The 22,503-nt window shown below is 39.0% G+C and overlaps 2 protein-coding genes across 3 annotated transcripts; one reads left to right on the plus strand and one right to left on the minus strand.

Annotated features, from left to right (window-relative positions):
* The first annotated feature begins 346 nt into the window (after positions 1–346).
* On the plus strand, positions 347–15,639 carry mns1 (meiosis-specific nuclear structural 1). Its single transcript, XM_034112017.2, has 10 exons — positions 347–526; positions 659–862; positions 8,881–9,008; positions 9,147–9,249; positions 9,692–9,921; positions 10,705–10,921; positions 11,022–11,129; positions 13,314–13,571; positions 15,310–15,435; positions 15,524–15,639. The coding sequence occupies exons 1-10, from the start codon at positions 524–526 to the stop codon at positions 15,632–15,634; spliced, it is 1,488 nt and encodes a 495-aa protein (XP_033967908.1). The 5' UTR covers positions 347–523; the 3' UTR covers positions 15,635–15,639.
* A 74-nt stretch (positions 15,640–15,713) lies between these two features.
* On the minus strand, positions 15,714–21,968 carry tex9 (testis expressed 9). Of its 2 annotated transcripts, XM_034112033.2 has the most exons (12): positions 21,850–21,967; positions 20,717–20,850; positions 20,562–20,625; positions 20,364–20,440; positions 20,126–20,171; positions 19,898–19,980; positions 19,641–19,804; positions 19,137–19,228; positions 18,466–18,639; positions 18,243–18,377; positions 16,043–16,177; positions 15,714–15,966 (listed from the first exon to the last, which is right to left on the minus strand). In XM_034112033.2, exons 1-12 carry the CDS (start codon positions 21,904–21,906, stop codon positions 15,889–15,891), a joined length of 1,239 nt encoding a protein of 412 aa, XP_033967924.1. In that variant the 5' UTR covers positions 21,907–21,967; the 3' UTR covers positions 15,714–15,888. The 2 variants fall into 2 exon arrangements, with proteins under 2 accessions (XP_033967924.1, XP_033967919.1); XM_034112028.2 differs by having other exon boundaries at positions 15,873–16,177; positions 21,850–21,968.
* Between the last annotated feature and the right edge of the window lie 535 nt (positions 21,969–22,503).

A 22,503-nucleotide genomic window follows, 5' to 3' on the forward strand; every position in this document is an offset into this window, starting at 1 on the left:
AATACAAGATTATTTTTCGAACATTATCGGGAAATATGATACATTTATAAAATGAGATTTCTTTGTTCCAGTTTTTCACACAAAAATATTCAGTATTTAATTTCATACACATAAAAAATGCTATAACACATTTTAGGAAATCAAAAACATTTACTAGATGTTGACAATTGATAATGTTTGACTTTATACATGTATTCGTACATTATTGATAGCCTAGTCAAACAGCAGGCTACGTTTAAAATGAATCTGGTAAACATGAAGCTGTAAAGTGAAGAAGAGATTTTGATTTTACCGGCAGGTGACGTCATGGTTCAAGCTCATTTTGATTGGCCGAGTTTACGGCGACGCGGCGTTCCTAGGACAACCAGATGCCAAACAACACACCGAGAAAATGTAGCGTCTCGTCAGGATAACAACGGCATTAATATGAACTTCAATGTAATACATTCATAATTGTTTACGAATTAAAGAGTTAATATTAACTAAGTCGGGAAGGAGGACATCGACGAAAAGCACTTCAAACATGGTAAACTTTCTGCTGAACCGAAGTTAAACTTACCTTTAGCTTAACTGCTACAAGCAGAGCAGCTAACATCAACCTGTTGACGCAGCACCTGTTGAGTTTATTCAGTGTTACGTGTCTTTTCCACTGGAACAGAGTCGTAACCGGGCGTACAGCCAGCAGCAGATGTCTCAGAGGCAGAACCAGGAGCAGCACCGGCAGGAGGAGGCCGGGCGCGCGGTCAGAGAGCGGCAGCAGCAGGCCGGGCTGCGGCACGAGGACAGCATCGAGAGGAAGAGGCTGCTGAGGCAGGTGAAGGAGGAGCTGAGGGACAGACAGGTGGAGGCCGCTCTCATCCAGGTAAGTGGGTCTCCTCAACAAGGCATTGTGGGTCGGCTCTGCAGGGCACCCTAGAGGTTTCTCAATACTCTAATTTCCCCTCCTCGACTCCTATCCTCGAGACTTAGTGCCGCCCACATACACACACATGTATTTATATATTTACAATTTCAGAATCAAACAAGTATGAGAGCACTCTCATAATAACGTAACACAATCAGAGACTGGATATATCCCCCCCTCTCTCTGGTCGTTGAAATGGGGATTTGAAATTACGGGCCAAAAGTATTTACAAGTATTAAAAGTAAGCATAGGACATCAAACCTAGGCTACTGAGACCCGCTGCATCTACGCACTGTACAACACACACCTACACACTGTACAACACACACACCTACACACTGTACCACACACACACCTACAGTAGGCTACAGCTCCTAAAGCATAATCAGGCTACAGCCGTTGTGTATTTTATAATGTGAAGCACTAAATGGTCTTAGAAAAATATCGACTCTTTGTTTGTAGATATCTACTAAACTACAGTATACAAATACAGAGAGTAATGTAGGCTTGTTATACTGAGTGATATATATTTTACACACTGCTCTGCTTTCTGCACGGACCTCACAGCTGTTCTCACTGTAAACAAAGCGTCACATGAAAGCAGCTACTAAAATAATATCCAGGCGCTGAGATAAGTCCGGTGTAGGTACCATATGGTACTAGGCTTGTTTGAGACACATTGCGGCTCGCCTCGAAAGTCAACACGTTCACACTCCCATCCCGTCACATATTGACGGACGGTCAGGGCCCCTCCCCGTCGCTATATTACGTACAGGGTACCCCTTTCCCGTCATTTTCTACGGGCAGGGCGTCCCATAGACCTTCATTGCGGACAGCGGACCCCTTGACCGTCAGGCTTCTACGGGAAGGGCGTCCCATAGACCTTCATAATGCCTATTTTAAGGTTCATTTGGCCATTAAAATGCGTTTTGATGTCATTTTATACGAGTAATGAGTTTTTATTTCTGATTATTTGTGCAGTACATGCACATGATGTTTAGTTTGCTAGTTATGACGAAGATTACTTCATGAATGTGTACACATTCATGGTTGCTAAGGTGGTTGCTATGTACGCTGCAACAGCTCCCAGACCACGTGATCAACAACAATGGCTGTCCTTCGTGTTATTCTCGGTGGAAAAATGCCTATTTTATGGTTCATTTGGCCATTAAAATGCGTTTTGATGTCATTGTATGCGAGTAATGAGTTTTTATTTCTGATTATTTGTGCAGTACATGTACATGATGTTTAGTTTGCTAGTTATGACGAAGATTACCTTACGTCTGTGAGGAAAATGCATGGGGCTCAGAGCCTCGTATTTTTAAAATCTTTTTTTCCTTCTAATTTGTTATTCTTTTCAAAATAACACACTGTTATTTACTCACCAATAACATACAATTATCCTTGCTTTTATTTATTGGTTTAATTCCATAATCTCGGTCTTTTTTGGCGTTCGTCAGGAACTGAATTTAAAAATAAAAATAACCGGAACAGACGTGGGCATTTCGAGCGATTACCCAAGATTCTCAGCTACGGTGATTGGATGTTTTAGCCGCAATGCATGCTGGGATTTGGTGTTTATATTATATGAAATCCGGAAAACATTTTAAAAGACTAAAATAATACTTAATTCCGAGTGCTCTTGCTTTTCTCTTTGAAAGTCATCACATAACGGCATTGTAATACACGGTTCGGCTGCATTAAATATTACAGATCTGCCGTAGTTCTTTATTTATAGCGCCCTGATGATAAGACCTATGGAAAAACTGAAGAAATGCCGCCGAAACTGAATACTTGACGTGGATCATAAATATATCAACAATTAAAAAACTTCTCAATTTCTCTTCACACAATACGTCTCCTTGCAGTATCAACACTAATTCGGCTGACTTTTACATTTGATGTAATTCATAGATAGGTTATATTTACACCATAACGGTGCACAGCTGATAAAAAAGGACTGTAGTTTTTAAAGATATTACTGATTTGAATTGGATTGCATTTTGAATGTAAGAATGTAAATACTGATTCTGAAATAGTATAGCAATATGCTGTAACATTATGTGAAAGCATGAATAAAACTACACATCTTCAGATGTTGTACATAAGTGTCTGTGTGTACCTTGTGTGCCTAGTGGTTAAAGCACGTTATTGAATTATTGTTTTTATGTGTTATATTTGATTACAAAAATATTAAGAGTACATATACTTTCATAGGGGGAAAGTAGAAGGTCTGTGATAGAAATATAGAATATAAAAAATCAAGAAGATACTATAAGTGATCTCTTCAATAAAACAGTTTAGTGCAGGATGTACAAAGATATTAATAGGAGGAGGTGCAAAACAGAAAAACGAATTAACCTTTATTTAAATATTAAATAACAGATTACGGTCTTCTTTTAAATAAGAAAAAAAGGTTGGGGGTATCTATCTACAGATAAATACAAAGTACTTAACGTCTAATATATTGCTTTCCTGCAATGTTAACTATGTTGAAGCACTTATTTTAACTGATATTATACATATGGATTATACTCTTATGTATGTAGATAGAATAAGAAATGTGCAGAATATGACAGTTTAATGGTGGAGGTACACACATATTGATAGATGTCTTGTACTGCACTGTTGAGGGACCTGTGACCCAAGTTTTTCATTCATTTCATAACTACACCGTAAGTTGTGTAAATGATATGTCAATACACCTTTAAAATCTTGAAATCTTGAAAGGGATGTGCAAAATAGCCATAATATATAGTCTTTAATTAACTATTAGTAGAGAATAAGGAGTAATTAATATACTTTATTACTCGTTTCCATTAATGTCAATTGCAGATACATGTTTAGTCTTCTCAAGCACAAGTATCAAATATCTCTCCTGATTGTTGGCACTTGACAATCACCTTATCTGAATTTTACTCAGGTGTAACTAAAGTCTGATTTAAGGGTTGTTTATATTTCACATCATTAATCAGAATCTGCAAAGTAACTCAAATAAATGCAGTGGAGTAAAAATACCAGGTTAACCTCTGAATTGTAGTGGAGTAGAATTACAAAGTATCAATGAGCTTTCATGTGGGTATATTAATGCTATATATTGATGCTGCGCATTATGGACAGCGATTTTTATCCATTTATTAATTATATGTTTTACATTTGATAACACCAATGTGTTTAATACTGGCAACTTCTAATTGTGGGAAAACGAAAAAGTTCAGTAGAGACGTCCCATAGAACATTTTGCGAAACACAATAGTGTAGTGTGTAGTTCTGGGGGGGCGTTCGATTCCAGTTTTGGATAGTCTGGCGTGGTTTCGTTCCATTTCACACAGCTGTTTGACGCTGTAACCTTGGCGCACTGCCACTCCAACATCCAATCCCAGACCTAGAAGAGTAATCACGGGGACTGTAGACCTCAACGATAGCTGGGGATTCTGGGTAGTGTAGTGTCTTCGGCCATCCTAAACTAAAATACGAGGCTCTGAGCCCCATGTATTTTCCTCACAGACGTAAGGTAATCTTCGTCATAACTAGCAAACTAAACATCATATACATGTACTGCACAACTAATCAGAAATAAAAACTCATTACTCGCATACAATGACATCAAAACGCATTTTAACGGCCAAATTAACCTTAAAATAGGCATTTTTCCACCGAGAATAACACGAAGGACAGCCATTGTTGTTGATCACGTGGTCTTGCAGCGTCCATAGCAACCACCTTAGCAACCATGAATGTGTACACATTCATGAAGTAATCTTCGTCATAACTAGCAAACTAAACATCATGTACATGTACTGCACAAATAATCCGAAATAAAAACTCATTACTCGCATAAAATGAGATCAAAACGCATTTTAATGGCCAAATGAACCTTAAAATAGGCATTATTCGTCCATGGGACGCCCTGCTCGTAGAAGCCTGACGGGCAAGGGGTCCGCTGTGTCCGCAATGAAGGTCTATGGGACGCCCTGCCCGTAGAAAATGACGGGAAAGGGGTACCCTGTACGTAATATAGCGACGGGGAGGGGCCCTGACCGTCCGTCAATATGTGACGGGATGAGAGTGAGAACGTGTTGCGAAAGTAGAAGAGAGTAGCCGATCGCAGCCGGGGGAGGTGTCAAAAAGCTCGTCTTAAGTCGGACAGCTCGGACTCGGAGTCGGCTTGACTGGCTGGGTTTGCAATGGCGGAAATTCCATTTTACCCACTGTAGACAAAGGTGATCTCCATTGCTTTATATAGGTTTGTTAATTCAGTCATGATGATGAACCACACCAGTGACTGGGTTCCATAATTAGAAATGCTCCTCCCTCTTAATGTTTGCAAAACTGATAGGTGGACAGGCTACAAATGATCAGTCCCTTCAGATCCGCACACATGAAGCTTAATGAGCATGAATTGAACAGACCTGCTGCTGTGTTAATTCTTTAGCTGCCACTTTAAGCTTTATGATGTGTACAACATGGATGTAATTTGATTTAATCTTGCCATTTTAAATGATGTATTCAATAAATAAGGTTAAACCAAATCATTACATTACAATAGATTTTATCTTAATGATTTGGTTTAACTTAAAGAGAAACTTTATTGTTATTGCACATATTACAGGTACTGAGACAACGAAATGCAGTTTAGCTTCTAACCAGGTGCAACAAGCAGTGAAGTGGAAATTAATGTACACCATCTACAGAATAACATATAGAATGAATTGAATGATGAATAAACAGTGGGGTATGAATGAATACACTAGATATCAGCCTGTGAGCAGTATGAACAGTGTGTATGAATATGCTAAGATATATAAAGTATGAAAACGGTAAGCAGTATAGTATAAAATATATAGATATTAATTTCATGTTGATAAACATTGTGGAACAATGATGAAAAATGGGAATGGATGTGGCGACGTAAAACTGACACAAAACAACAACAAACTTTTGCCAGCCAATTGGAGAGTTTCATCAGCAGCACATGGTAAAAACCACCAATGAGCGCTCAGCTCGAGATACCAGCGAGCCGTTTCCCATCAAGCATTTCGCTTCCGCAGCTCGTGGAGAGCAACTGCGCCAACTCGCCTCGCCTCGCTCTCAAGGCTGCGGGCGTCTTTGTCCCGCGAGATTTCAAAGTCTCATGTGGGCGAGACTCCAGAGCAAGTCGGACAAAATGACTAACCATCATGCAACGCAGTAGCAAGACGTTGATCGCAACTGCGCAGGTCTTGCTTGTCTCAAACAAGCCTACTGACACACTGTGCATAACGCCTCCACCGTTCCCGGAAATGCGTCCGCGGAGGAGCCGTGGACATGAGCCGTGGAGGATGCATCAGTGTCTCCTTGGTTAGAGGTTGTCACTGGCTGCTTCTCAGGTCGATTAAATTAAATCCTTGCTTCCCTCACTTGCGTCGTTTCCCTGCGTTTAGTCCCTCCCACCAGGGAAGCATGGAGGGCCGCAAGGAAACCACGAGAAGCAGGGAAATTAGTTTTAAGAGCAATGGGACGTCCTTTCCTCCGGAGCGTCACGTGAAGCGACGTCCGTTTGTGATGACGCTGCACAGCTGTTCGTCTGGCAGCAGCCAGCTCTGTACCCGTTATTTCCACAAACACCCCCGCCTCTGTTAGTGCACATTTACTGACATAAACATTAGTATCATCTGTTGTAGATCCAAATACATGAAATAAAATAAGAAGTCATTCTCAAAAAAGATAAACGCCATTCTTAAAATGTATTTAAACGAACAATAGTTTGATTAATATTGATTAGAGTGCACAATAGGAATAAAATTCCCGTCCTGTGAGGTTCATGTATTTTCATCACTCCGCTGGGGTATTGCTCTCATGTCAAGAACTTTATATATACAGTCTATGGTCAAGAAGCATCAGATCAGTGCATGCACTGCCTCGTCCAATCAGTGAGCGATACACAGTAAGGGGGCGGGGTGAGTATCTGAGGATTTATCGCTCCTCCATGATCGCTCCTCGATCCTCGGTCCTCCAGCAGAAATAAGAACCATGGGACGTTACTCAAGATGGCGCAGGCAAATCAACTTCCGGTGAGACCGAGGAGCGAGGAAATGAAAATAGTCTACCTGAGAAGCAGCCAGAGTCACTACCCGATCTGCAGCTCCATAGATATATATAAACACATAAACAGCTATACTGAATACATATTTACTGTGAATGTGTGCAAAAATGTATGGCATACTGTAGAGCTGTCTAACAGAAGTTAAATTCATTTCTCACTTATTCTGACAATGTACTTAACCCCAAATAAAATAACCCAATAAAAAGAGTTGTTAAATAATAGCGAAGTCACGTTGTAATAACAATAACTCATCTCTCTCGAGTTTTCCTTTTGAGCTTTGCCAAAAGCCACTGTGTCAATGTTGTCCTACTTGGGTTGCCGCCCGGAGTTGTCCAATATGGCGGACCATCTCGCACATGCGCACTGCAGATCGGGCAGAGCTGCAGATCGGGTAGTGACAGAGCTCCTCCAGAGAGTCTCCTCGCTTCAACATGGCGCGCTGAAATTCATTTCTGGGTCACTACCGGAGGACCGAGGAGTCGAGGAGGTGAAATTAGAGTATTGAGAAACCTCTCCTGTCTCCGCTGCATTATTTTGATATCACTTGCATCAAATTTTCCCTACACAAAACAAATAATTTCCACATGTTTTTGTGAATATACATCCTTTACCATTGTCGCATCTCTACACCGTGTCACCCCATGAACAAGAGGGATAAACAAAGCTTAAGGTTAGTTTAAACATGCATTACATTACATTAATGCACAAAATGTACAACAATATCTGTTTTCTTTTCTTTCTTTTTTATCACTGCCGATTTTTATTCCATATTTTTATTCCATTCCATTGCAATGTAAATACTGTTATATTTTAATATATTTTTTATTTATTTTTGAAATGGTAAGTGTTTTTAATTATTGCTTTACTTGTGTGTATGCACCACGACACCAAGTAAAATTCCTCGTACGTGTAAACCTACCTGGTGATAAACCTGATTCTGATTCTTCTGAAACATAGAACATTTCAGACACAAAGGATTCAAAGTGCTTAAAACATAATAATTAAAAACAAAATGAATTGAACTAAAAGACAACTCATGAAAGGATAGTTAGAAAATTGACATTGTAAATACAGATAATGCAGCAAGTGCTGGAGTGCTATGATAACACATAGTCAGATGGTCTCTGGAAAATCAGCATACAGAGAAAGGTTCTCAGCCTTTGAACCCGGGTTTGGGGCAGACTTTAGATACTTAGGAAGTTTGAGCATAGAAGCTAAAAGCTGCTTCAACAAAATAATCAAGGAGATGGCTTTGTAAAAATAAGTTGTATGGAACACTCAATACATAAAATTACATACAAATACATTGATCCTGAGCACAGAGGAATACGTTTAAGAATACAAGACCATATGTATACCTTATTCTTACTCTTGTGCCATTATCAATAAACCTCTCTCACTTAAGCCAATATTTGTTCGGCCCTCTTACGATTATATGATATTTTGTATACACAGCATCAGTTGTATTGTTTTCCCTTACACTCCCATCTCTTGTCAAAGGGCAGGAAAGACACTCTTTTGACCATTAGCCCTAAAAAGCTTTCTAGGGGAACCATTATACAGTATTTCACAATAAGTTGCAGCTCACTTCATGCTATTGTAAAAAAACACATACCAAATATACAAGATAATATAAATAAACACATCTTCAAATTGAGCGGCCCCTTTTATTTGGCTGAAAAAAATCACCAAATGGCAAACCAGTTTCAGGTGAAGGTAAAAAACATTTAGTGGGTAACATGAGGAACCTGTTTTAACGAACAATTATTTAATTTGATCCATGGTAAATGTCTGTCTTATTGGTTATCACCAGTTAAACATGTAATGATACACAGTACTGTAACTTACCTAAACTCAGATGTTTATAATCATAACTATCTTTGACTTGCAGGCAGAGGAGCAGAGAGCAACCAGAAAGCAACAACTAGAACAAGAGGAGACGTTGGCTAAAGAGCTGGCCCGCATCAACTGTGAGACCCAAAGAGAAGAGAAAATGAGGCAGCATATTAAAGAGAACAGGTACACCTACACATGCTCCATAACCTGGACTCACTTTATAATCCGGCTCAAAATGCAAATGCTTTCTTGCTGTTGTGTTGTCTTTCTCTGCTTTGGTCTCTTCAGTACCTATGATAAGTCGGTTTGAATACTTTTCAGCATGGAGCTTCGAGAGCTGGAGTCGAAGCTGAAGTCTGCCTATCTGAATAAGGAGAGAGCGGCGCAGATTGCTGAGCATGAAGCTATGAGGCTTGAGACAATGGTGAGCACCGTCCGCATTCATTTCAATCAGCTACTTCCAACAACATAACCTAAGTCTGAACCACCAAGATTAATTCTGTTCTTAAAATATTTTAAATATCTAGATTTTTCTTTGCAGCTAACGGATAGAGATCCAGTATTATCTAATTAAGAACATACTGAAGGGACTGTTTATGAAGTACATTTGTTTAAAAGAGGCTTAATTACCTTTTTGCATTAGGTCCCATATGTAAGGTGCATTGATATTCACTGTTGGTCAGTTAGGAGTGAAACATATCCTTATTTCTCCTAACAAGGAGCTAGTAACAAGGAGCTAGTAACAAGGAGCTAGTAACAAAGAGCTAGTAACAAGGAGCTAGTAACAAGCAGCTATTAACAAGGAGCTATTAACTTCACGAAAACACAGAATATTTTCCTCAGTGTATGTCTTTTCTTTGAATTAGTGCGAGGTGGCAGATTTAGGACGTAAGATGAAGAGTGAACTTGAGCAATTGGCCGCTGAGAAGCTGAAGCTGGAGCAGAAACGTCTGGAGGAAACGGTAGAGTATCAGAGAGAGCTGGAGCTGCAGCTCATGGAGAAGGAGCGCAAGAGACAAGAGGCGTACGAGGAGTTCCTCAAAGAGAAGCTCCTGGTGGATGAGATCGTCAGAAAGATTTACGATGAGGATCAGATGTGAGTCCTTCGGCGCCAATATTTACAGCATTTAAGAGAATTGCAAAAAAAGTACACATTTTCTAGATTAACCCAACAATGAAGGGATTTGATATTACCTAGAATACATATTCCATGGGTTTAAGTTGGCCATGTTTATACTGGGTAAAGAACATGTGATTTAAGTGACTTAAATCGGGGGCAGGCAGGGAAGATAGTGGCCGACCCCTCCCACCCTGGACACAAACTGTTCACCCCCCTCCCCTCTGGCAGGAGGCTGCGCTCCAGGATCAGGATCAAAACCTCTCGCCACCTCAACAGTTTCTTCCCCTCCGCTACCGGCCTCTTAAACAAGGCCCCCCCACTGACACTTACCTCAGCCACAGCGTAGACTCTATATGCAATACATTAATGCACACAATGTTCACACTGCTTACTGCACATATTCTTATTTCATATTTTATATCCTATAATTCATTCATAACATTCTATTTCCATGTAAATTACTGCTTTATCTTATTGCTATTTAACTATATTTTATTACGGTGTTCTTAAAGATTTTTTGTTTTATATTTTATGTCTGCACCATTACATCAAGTCAAATTCCTCGTATGTGTGAACCTACCTGGCAATAAACCTGTTTCTGATTCTGATTACCAATTAAATATCTGTATCTGTCGTTGACTCAAAATACTACAGGATGCATTTAAAATAGAGTATCTACTAGCTTCCGTTTCTTCTCCAAGAAGGAGATAAGCCTTTGGTCGTGTGAGTTTTTTTTTAAATGATATTGTTCTCCTGAAGGGAGAGGCAGCTGAAGCTGGAGAAGGTCAGAGCCACTCAGCAGCACATCGAAGACTTCAAGAAGCACCAGGCGGAGTGGAGACGCATGGAGCGAGAGAGGATGGAGGCGGAGAACAGGCGCATCATGGAGTTTGCGAGCCAGCAGGAGCACATGGAGGAGAGCAAGATGGCCAAGATCAGAGAGAAAGAAGAAGCAAAGGAGCATCTTCATAAAATCGTAATCATTTAGACAACTATGTTTTTTAAATCCCAATACTTTTTAGATTTTCATTCAACGACACATAACTGTATATTTGGCACTCCTCTCTGTTCCCTAGCTGTCTGAGAAAATGGAGGCGAGAAGGCAGCAGCAAGAAGAGATGGAGCGAGTCCGTGAGGAACTTCATTCAGAAGAACAAGAAGAGGCTCACAGGCAGAAAGAAATAGTAAGTATCTTTGCTTTACTTTTTCACATGTTAGACATTCATGCTAGTTATCAAACGATTGTTTTGTTAATGGTTTGGCCCAAAAACATGAAAATGAGACCACCATGAGAAAAGAGATGTACAGAGACACTCCGGGCTATGAATTTAAAAGCTCCACTTGTGGGGGAAACTTCTGAAGCAATTGGAGTCAGGACTCAGAGAGACACGAGGAGAGCTGGAGCTTTGATGGCAAACACTGACGGTTTATTTGGAGTTACGGCCGGAGAATTGACAAGACAGGTGGTGTGTCACGAGTTGACACAGCGGTTGCCAAACCAATTCTGAAGAACTCTTTCTGTACAGGGTTCCTACGGTCATTAAAAACCTGGAAAAGTCATGGAAATTCAATATGCTAATTCCAGGCCCTGGAAAAGTCATGGAAATGTAACTAAAGTTGCATCAAATATAATTTACATTTGATCTTATCACCAAAATAGTAATACTATAATGATAATAAATACTGTATCGTATAGTAATGAAACGTAAAATGGCATTTAACTGACGAGGTATTTTGCTGGTGAGAGATTTTAGTTGCTTTAGCTGTAGAAGCTAGTAAGCCTACTATTTGATTTGTTTTAGATAGGCACAACATGTTTCATATGCAGACCTTATTTTCCTGTTCAATGTTAAAATAAACTACTTTCAGTGGTACCGCTGAGAAAGAGTAATTTTTTTGGTCATGGAAAATTAGGTAAATGTCATGGAAAATCATTGGTAAAAAAATATATGAACCCCGACTGTAGCTCGAGGTTTTAACTAGTTCGTAGTGTAATAATCAACATTCTTCATCAGTGAGACTAAAGCAGGGGTCGGCAACCCCTGGCACGCGTGCCACCATTGGCACACGGCACCGTAACCAGTGGCACACTAGGAATTAGTGGAATAAGTGTGCAAAATATTAAAATTGTATTTTCGGATCCTGAACGAGACCACCGCCAGAGCGCGTCCCCCCGTTACCTGCAGAAGGAAGCCATGCACGCAACGCAGCCCCGCTCTCTTTAACTCCAGACGACTTTCTGCTGCTTTCCTCTGTGGTGCAGTGCTGATCGTTTCACCACAGAGGAAAGCACTTCACAAATTGCAGTACCCATAAGGAGCTGTACAAATGCCACAGTTTTTGTGTGGCTGTGTCTTTAGTTGAAAGCCCAGTGGCGATCTGCCCATCTCTCATCTAAATAATATGCTACAAAGGGGCGGACTGGCCATGTGTGTGTTCTGGAGAATCACAGAACGGACGATCGTCCTTATTATTATGCCGTTTAAACCAATTATTTACATTTGTTTGTTAAATTCGAGCTCCTCACCACCCCCCCCCCCCCCCACCCCGTTGATAATTCACGATCGTAGGCACGCTGATAACACTTTTTTTTTGTAATGGCACTTCATATCAAAAAGGTTGCCGACCCCTGGACTAAAGCAATATGGACCCTGAATCTAACTAGAGCACTCGTCCATAGGAAAGAATGTGCGCCAGGGAACCTTCGTCCCTGAACAGTAAACTACCTCATGGCGGCTTGTGCTCTGTCATAGACTGGCAACAACAATGCGTCCAAGCTGCTCCTCCTTAAGAGAGATAGCAGCTATACCCATAGACTGTAAAGGCTATACCCAAGGCCTTAGACCAGGGGTTCTCAAAGTTTTGATGAGTGAGGGCCAATTTAGGTACCCAATATTGGATTGAGGGCCGCCCAAGAAAAAACGGAACACAAAATAATTACAAAACAAATCCTTTCTTTATTGTACTAACCAATTACCGCAACTCGCGAGATGCCTAGTTGCCATGCAACCAGTAGTCTAGCAAACTTTCCACAAGCTGTCATTCATAATTTAGGAATGACAGCCCAGGGGGCGCAGTTTTACCATTCTTAAATTCCATTCTAATTCTTACTAGATACAACCATGGAGGATTAAAATATAACGCATGCATTTCAGCGTGTCACATTAACTCTCGCGGGCCGCCAGAAACATTTCCGAGGGCCGCCATTGGCCCGCGGGCCGCACTTTGAGAACCCCTGCCTTAGACCTATGCCATGGGAAAGGAGACAGTGAGAGGAGAAAATGATGAACTGTGTCAAAGGTTGAATACCTAAGCAAATGATTCCCCAACACCACTGAATGATTATTATTATTATTTGAATCTAATAGAAAGAGATGGAGAAGAAAATCCGCCACAGGCTGACGATGCAGCAGACCTGCCAGGAGCAGATGGCCTTCAAAGAGATGCGAAGGCAGGCAGAGAAAGACGAAGAGGAGGCCTTCAGGAAAATAATGATGGCTAAGTTTGCCGAGGACGATCGTTTGGAGCAGATGAACGCCCAGAAACGACGCATGAAGCAACTCGAGCACAAACGGGAGGTGGAGAAACTGATAGAGGACAGAAGACGGCAGCATGAGGCGGACAAGGTACGAACCACACTCTGTGATATCCAAGTTAAAGCAGTGCTGGTGTGGTTTTAATATCAGGTGTTATGCTGTTCGTACTACACTGTGTAAACATATCGCTGTTTAATCATGATTACATTTTGAATCTTACGGACAATGAAAGAAAGTACAAGATGTATATGAGGAACAAAGCAAAACACACTACACTCATATTTCACTGTACAGCTATGGCGATACTTCAAGATTCAAAGGTTTTATTGTCATATGCACTGTAGCTCTCTTCGTGACACAGGTCGGTTCTTTAAAACGGGCGTTTATTTCTTGGAGTTTTCATCTTGTAGCCTCCCCTCTTCCGTTACGCCGTGAGAACTACAACGAATAACACGTATACATAGCCAAAGATATTAGCATATTGTGCTACACGTATGAATGAAAATAGGACACATGAAAACATAAAACAAATACCTCGTTGGACGCTTGTCGTGAAAGTAGATTAATCTTTAAAGTTCCTTTTCCGTATAACCTTGTCAAATTAAAACGTTGTCACAGACTTCAGCAGAGCTTCAAATAAAGACGTCGACCCACGTTGAGTTGTCCAGGATCTGTAAACTGTATTAAATCATGCCATATATAACAATTATAATATTACTATGAAATTAATTGCGTTGTTCTTTTTAATTAAGGCAACTGTGTTACGTCATTTACATGCACAAAGCTATAGTGTAGAAATGGCAATGAAATTCTTCTGACTCCCACAATGCAACATATTATGTGAGACTGACCGTTGAGCGGCCCGACCGAGCAAGGAGGCAGAGAGTTCAAATATAACCCGGTGTGGGCATTTATTCAAATCATGGGCACATGATTCACAGCCTCAATTGCTGTCCACCTGAACACAGTCAGCAGCCACAAGGATCTCACACACACTACCTAGGGAAAACAGAGCACAGGGGGGGGGGGGGGGACATAGGGCACCAGGTGAACCCAATAACCAGCCACAGACAAAACGGGAGGGGAAACACTTTCAAACTAAACCACATGTGCAATATTACAAGGCCCGAAGCCGTCAGTCCACGAAGTTACCTTTGTCACAATATATAATAACATACAAAATAAAAAGTAGTGCAAGAAGTCTATATACTGTACATGTCAATAGAATATGGGATATGTTAGGGCTGCTCGATTATGGCAAAAATCATAATCACGATTATTTAAAAAACAATTACATATTTATTTTTTTAATAAAATGAATAATCAATTTATTTCGATTACGTTGTTTTCGCAATCGTTGCAAGCCAAAATCGTAATCTAGGATATGTAAAATACCAGAATATGAAATTAAATAATGTAAATGAAGACAAAATTAAATACGGTTTATTGCAGACTTTTATTAATCCCCGTAGGGAAATTCAGTTGTTTAAACAGCAACAGGGTAAAGGTGAAAAAGCAGGACAGATTCATACAGAGTAATACAATCAAACATAAGATCAAAGATTACAAATAAAAATAATAATAATGACAAACTATGAAATAAGAGATTAATACAAAAAATGAAAATAAGAATATAAATATGCATATATTCGGTCATATAAACTATGAATGAAAATGAAAATAGACATACAAGTTGGGTCATATATACATATTATATATATATATTAACATGGGCGTGTGGAAACAGTGTGAATTTATGTCCAGTGATTGGTGTATATACTTAAATGTAATGTCAGATTTGATAATAACTTTCATGTCTCTCTTTAAGGAACTGGAGGCTAAAGAAAAGGCGATTGAGGAGGAGAGGCAGGCGCTGCGTCGGCAGATTATCGAAGAGGAGAGGCAGCGACTTCTTAAACGCCACGCAACAAAACTCCTTGGATACCTCCCGAAGGTATGATGCAGAGCATGAAGCATGAATAACAGATTCATATCTCCTGTTGGTGGAACGAGTGTATGACCATGAGTGTGTCCTTGTTCAGGGCTTGCTCCGTGAAGACGACCTGCAGCACTTTGATGAAGACTTCAGAAAGAACTTTGAAAAGCGTCCGGCAGATATCTCCTCTGAGGACGGCTGGGAGGACGATCAGTAGACGTTTGATCTGAACTTGCATACCATGACACTAGATGGCATTTTAGAGTTACCTTGGTAGCAATTGAGTGATTTCATCGTTCAGGATTCACGAAGGAACTTTATTAGCATTCAGTACAAAAACAAACGTCTTATTAGGGTTAGGGTTACAGGATCTGAATAAAAAGCATTCCAGAAAAGGTGGTGGCTTGATGTGATCATTATCAGGAGACACATTTTGAAAGTGAAGACTCGGTCGTCAGCGTGTCTCTGTGTTTATGACTTCCCCCAGTCTAGAGCTTTCATGAACTCCTGTTCGGTGAATGACAGCAGCTTGGCAGCTTCAAAATGCATCTGCATCAAAAGAGTTACATTTAGAGGAAACTGAAAACAGGGTGCCTATTGGTAACAGTGAGTTAGAGACACTTACCTTTTGTCTTTGGAGAATGTCAATCAGCTTGAGCTGTTTCTTAAAACCCACAATGAGTTCTGCTTTCTGCTTTTTTAACATTTTGTTTTCAGCAAGGAGATGTTCTTTACTCTGATGTTCCTCGCTGATCTTGTCCTGATCACATATTTAAAAAGACTGACATTAGTTTAGCAGGGCAAACAAAGGTCTCAAACAATCAAAACATGTTGAATTTCAGTTGAAGCTGAAGAGCCTAATCAACTCTTTCCCTCTCCAAATATCTTCCTCCATGCTGTCCCGCGTGCAGCGGATGAGAGGCTCCACAGAAAACCCTCCCGGCGTCACGCATGCTTCACTTCTGTTCCATGGAGTTTATCAGTTGCATATCTCCCTGTTTTAACATTTATTGTATGATCTTGTATATACTTAAAAGGATGCATTATTTTTTTACTTTAAAGATGTTAAATCCGTTTTGATCTCAAGACGATCATAATTACATTCCTTTAAAAATATTAACATTTTCAAAAAGCTCTACAATAGGAATATATTGTTTATCTCGAAATAAAGATCAAGTTCTATGTAATTGTTGTGAATATGTGAATATATATTTTTTTATCATTTCATGTTTTATTTATGTGTGTATGAAAGGTACAGTAGGTAAGAATGGAGAAAACAGCTTGAGTGCGCTAGAATTTGAAAGTATGCAGATGAAAAAAATCTGCCCCTTCCTTCAGACTTCCTTACAGAGCCCCTCCTCCAACACACGAACGCGCACATGACCAATGAGGGCACGAGATGAGTTTGTGCACAGATGGAAGGCTGACAGGCAGGTAGGCCATCCAGTCATTTTAGCCGGGCCGGCTCAGATGATTGGTCGTGCTTTTTACAGTACTACGGCTTCCACAGATGACATTTTTGTATGTATTTATTGTCAAAGCATTTAATATATTCATTGCTATCGGGATGTTAAGAGCATTCCATGGAATATAACAAAAAGTGTTTCTGAAATAAATTACATACCCCACCTTTAATTCATTATTTTTCAATTGTACAGGACACTACTGCAATAAAGGTTTGGCCCCCTGTCTCTTCTAAGGACTGGGAAATTAAGTAAAGTACTTTGTTATGATCAAATGCTGAATAGAAGTTTGATAGAAAGGAAAAAAACAAATAGCAGCAATTTTGCTGGTTGGGCTCAATTTAGAGATTTCTTTCAACAACATAATAAAATAAACTTAGTGCAGATTAAGTCGAGGGAGAAGATATATGTTATCCCTCTACCAAACAACGTTGAACGAGACTGATTTGACTGGACATCAAGGCAGCCTCGAGAACTGATTCAGACTATAGGCTTGATGTAATTCACCAAATAACGAATGAGATTAAATAATGAGCCTATAATGGGAAAATAAGAGTACTAATTTCCAATTTTGTGCACAATGAATTCTGTCATTTTGATGTTCTGCTTCCTAGTATTTTGTAATGTACGAATCCCTAGTAGATTGACTTGTTAAGTACACACCTGTAGTAGAATGTTGAATGGGATGTACCAATGTGTTTTAGGAACCTGTTCTGAACCTGACATACATAAAGTGCCTTCTGTCAAGTAAGTCTTTGTGCATTAATACATGATGGTAATAGTCCAGACCTATACACTTCCCAGAGGTGTAAACAAAGTACACTATTCACAGGTGTTATAAAATAAACACTTACAAAGTACACTGAAGTACAGTTTAAAATGAACTAACATTAAAGTGCACTGTTTGTATACTTATGTACACTTCTAATGCAGTGAAATTCAAGTCTACTTAAATAAAGCATACTAATAGTGTATTACAAAATACTAAAAAAGAATTGTACTTTTGATCAGTATACTTAATGACCACTATAAGTATTTGCAATTTAGTAGTAGCGAAAATGTACTTATTTGCAATTCACAATACACTTAGATTCAAGTACACTGAAATACCACTTTAAGTATTTCAGAAATAGTAGTTATTTTTTAGTACGTTAAAATGTAACTAAATTACATCTATTTTGAATTACACTTTTTAAAAGTACATTTTAAACATACTTTCAATTAAGCACAAAAAGTAAAAGTATACTTGTATACACTTTTGTATACTTAAATTATATTTCTAATAACCTAAAGTATACTACTTTTTGACCTGGGTTTTGATACATGTAAACAATGGTGTTATCTACACTGTAATCTGATTACCTTGCTGGTCTGTTTCATCTTGTTGAGTTGAGTCTTCAGCCTCTCCCCCTCCTCCAAGGCTCTGTTCAGACGCACCTCCACGCTGCTGTGGACGGCCACCGCTTGTTTCTGCGATCTGTTCAGATGTTCTATTTCCTGCACATAGCACGACCAGGAAGTGATCACATGAGTAATGGAAGATCACATTTTGTAGTTTGTTATTAAAAAAGTATGGGTTACAGACTTTTTGGAGAGCAGACACTTGCAGTTGAACACCTTCACATTTTCTGTTGGACTCCTCTGCTAGCGCTCTGTGCTTCTCGATCTGTGTCTGCTGGATGTTTGTTGTTTTCTGCAGTCTGACTCGATCCTCCTCAAGCTCCTTGATTCTTGCACTAAGGTTAGCATTTTCATCATCCTGCAACAACAGATGCTAATGTTAACAACAACAGGAACACGGTGTAGAACAATGTTGTCAATATTTAAAGTCATCTGTATTTCCAGGTCCTTCCTTCCTACGGCCCCTGGTAGACCCCCCCCCCCCACAAACACAACAACACAGACTATGCTATAACACCCCGACAAATGATGTGCAATATATACTGTTAATAACTGTGCAATATATACCTGGCTGCTTCATCTTAAAAACGTTTACAGATGTGTATTTTGAAAATGGTGTACTTTTTTAATTTTTTAAATCTTTAATATTTTTTTCATGCATGTTTTTTAGTTAATATTAAGCTGTCTTTGGCTCTTTTCTTGCTGTAACAAATGCAAATGTCCCCTCTGTGGGACGAATAAAGGTATTCTGATTCAGATTGTTCATCACTGATGTTGAGCTGAAGTTCTGTCCCCCCCTGCTGATAGGCTTGGGTCATTACAGTTCTAGTTACATCTTTTTTATCCACACATTACCTTCTTGTAATATTCACATGAGAATTGATCCAGTTCCTCTTGCATGATCCCTAGTTTTGCCTTCAGAACTCGTATTTGAGCATCTGAAACACCTAACCGCAACAAAAACAGAGCAACACAATCAGACTTAGGAGCCCATTTCACTTTTCCCCTTGAAAAAAAATACTTAAAAAACATATCAACCATCTCACACGTCTTGAACACATTCTTGACGCTTGCAGACGCCACATTAACCCCAATAAACAGTTCTGCTTTGCAGAGAAAACAAAACAAATAGTAAGAATGTATCATTTATTTTTCAAAATAGATTCAGAGGTTGTATTTAAGTATATTTATTTGCAAAAAAGCTAACACAGAGTGAATGGCAGCCTAATAAATGACTTATTGAAACCTTAAAACGGACCTGTAGGGAGAAAATGACATGCTTTAAAATAAATATTTGTGTAATTCACTATTAGTGAATACAACTGGGATTTCCTTTTCACAAGTTGGGATGGACATTACCTGATCCTACATTTTCTCCAGCAGTATCAAAATCATCCATGACACTTTCATGAATCATGATGTTGTTCATCTTCTCCTCCATGCTACGTATTGTATTAGCCAGGAAAGAATCAGCAGAGTCTTCTCCAGCAACTAAATCATCCACACGAGAAGCCTTTGAGGTTCTGAAAATGGTGTGAACAATGTGAAAACTTTGAATGTCCTTGTGAGGAAATGCATGCAGAATATATTTAACTAACAGTTACAATCAAACTTACGCTGTTTTCAAGTGAGGCTCCTTGTCTTGTTGACCAGTACACATGTTGTTTGATGTTGATGTGACTCTTTTTTTGGTCACCCCCTAAGTAAATGTATAGCAAATATAATACATAAAAAACATATTAGAAAGTCCTACAGCATTGACAAAATGTAGCGGTGGATGGAAAACTAGTGTGTGTTGGGGAAATTGTTTCAGAAATACAGGCAGAAAAACATTATAACGATACCTTTACACCGGGCCCCTGCAGAGTTCTCTGTTTTAGCTTTGGTATCCTAGAAGGGAAAAGATAGATAAATACATGGAAACAGTTAGGTATATATACATATATATATATATATATATTATAGATACATTTATTATTTTGTTGCATAGGTTCTTTCTCTGGAATAAGTTTAGACCTTTTAAAATCGAACAGTAATTATTGTGTCATGCCCAATCCTCCAAAGATCTGATATATCTATTACCTTGACCTCTCTTCATCCTCAATGTCCGAAAGCAGGAGGGTAGATAAGGGTTTTGACAGAACTTCATTCTGGTCTCTCTAAATTTGAATAAACACCAATAGGGAGGTTCATTTTTTAAGGCAGTTTTCACTTGCCAAATTACAAAAAGAATGTGTGTTGCTTTTACAACACACTGGTGTGAACATGTTGATAACTTACCATAAGTTGTTCTGCCTGTCTTACTAGATCAGCTGTTTTGGCTTCCAGCTCTGCATTCATGAGTCTGAAGAAAAATAAATAAATTAAAATGTAGATCAGTGCTTCTTGAAAACTTGAGAAAAATATGAAATGTCTTTTGGAACAGGAGGTCTTACTTGTATTGTTCTTCCTTGGCCAAAAGGTCATCTGTGTGATTTTTCGTTGGGCCTGAGGCAGATTTGACCTGCGGTCGTACTTCAATCCTCTTCGACCTCTCGGCCTTAGTGCACGAGGATGGGCATTTCTTGGGCTAAACAAGACAGAGAGGCAGACTTGGTAACATGGATTTTCTAAGTCAATATTTCACAAAGGTCTAAAATTGGATTATGATCTAAATTAATTAGCAATTGACCTTCACACCTTGTAAGCCGGACTGATACTGCTTTTTTTTTTTACTATTCATTCTACCGTGTTGTGTGCTGTTTTATATTGTTCCATGCTCACTGCTAACTGCTTGTAGCACTTTTGGGGATTTCACTTCAAATATGAAGTGCGTTACAAATTAAACCCATTATACATTGTTATATTATTTGTACATAAGCACAGTAAGCTCTGTTTTCTTTAAACTATAAATGTCCCGCTCAGTACACAAAAATATGTTTTATGTTTATTCATGTTTTTTTAAAAACACACATTAACAGATAGTTCATAATCTGATTTTTTAACCATCAAATATCAATACTGGTCTTTGCCTCACAGCCCCTGCACTCACACACTTTTAGAAAAGTTGTCACAGATCTTCCCTATTAATATAACTGAAAGCCATAAACTAGAAGTGGTACCTCCATAAAAAGTGATTAATACTGTAAAATAGCTGCACACCTAGGATGAAGTAATTGATCGAAAGGGGTTTTATGATATGGTTTTATGATAAACTGTATAACATATTATAATACCAGTAAGATTATTTGGTTTATGGGTTTGCACTTTCTATGTTGTACTCAGAGGTTATGTAAGAACTGATGCTTGAACATCTGCATGGGATTAGCTCAGTGTATTTTTCTGCCATTCATAACGTATTTTTCTTCCACAATGTTAATAAATCGGTTAGAGTACAATGATTATAATGTTAGCGGAAAACAATTACACTGTTAGCGGAAGTAGCGTAACGTTAGCTTGTGTGTTGATGTATGTTGGTGAGCAACTACACTTGTTGGAAATAAATAAATCGGTTTAAACCTTTTGGTGGCAAACAAACAGTTCAGTTAAAACCTAGGATAGGCAAACATGACACATTAACGTTTCAAACCTGAGAGACGCCAGGCTGAGATGGCCGGAGCTTTTTATCAAAACTTCTTTCGGCCATTGTCACTAAACAGGGAAAATATACGGGTCTGGTTCAGTCTCTGGTCTGGTTGCATGGCAACTACTCGTTCAATGCGCCCAGTACGGTAACCCTTTAAGGACACCTAAAGGCGAATAATGATTGATTTGTTTCGTGAAAAATAGTTTTCTCTGAGGAATGACATTCATCAAATATGAAATAGTTTGTAATTTAACAAAAGCATGTAATGTCGTGAAACACTGGCCTTTTGAAAATGATATGCAGACTTAAATTGGTGCTCTGGCAGCTATGGAACAGAGTGTACCAGTCCAGTGGTACGAAGAAGTAAGTAGTCTGTACAGATTATTAACATGTATAATGGAAGTCAGTTACTTTGATAGTCCAGCCCACAACTAACAACATTTCAATAAGTAATAATAATAATAATTGTAAATATGTATATTATTATGATTCATATTAACTTTAGATGTATGTCTGTTTTATTGCTGGGTCTAAAGTAATAATATCCATGTGTACATTCCCAAATTGCATAGTAACGTGCTCAGTAACGTCTCCTGCTTAGATGTTGTTTTTTAATGCTGGGGGTCTAGTGCGCATGCGTCGTCCCAACAGCTACTA

This window comes from Pseudochaenichthys georgianus, chromosome 3, assembly GCF_902827115.2.
Source record: "Pseudochaenichthys georgianus chromosome 3, fPseGeo1.2, whole genome shotgun sequence".
Lineage (NCBI taxonomy): Eukaryota > Metazoa > Chordata > Actinopteri > Perciformes > Channichthyidae > Pseudochaenichthys > Pseudochaenichthys georgianus.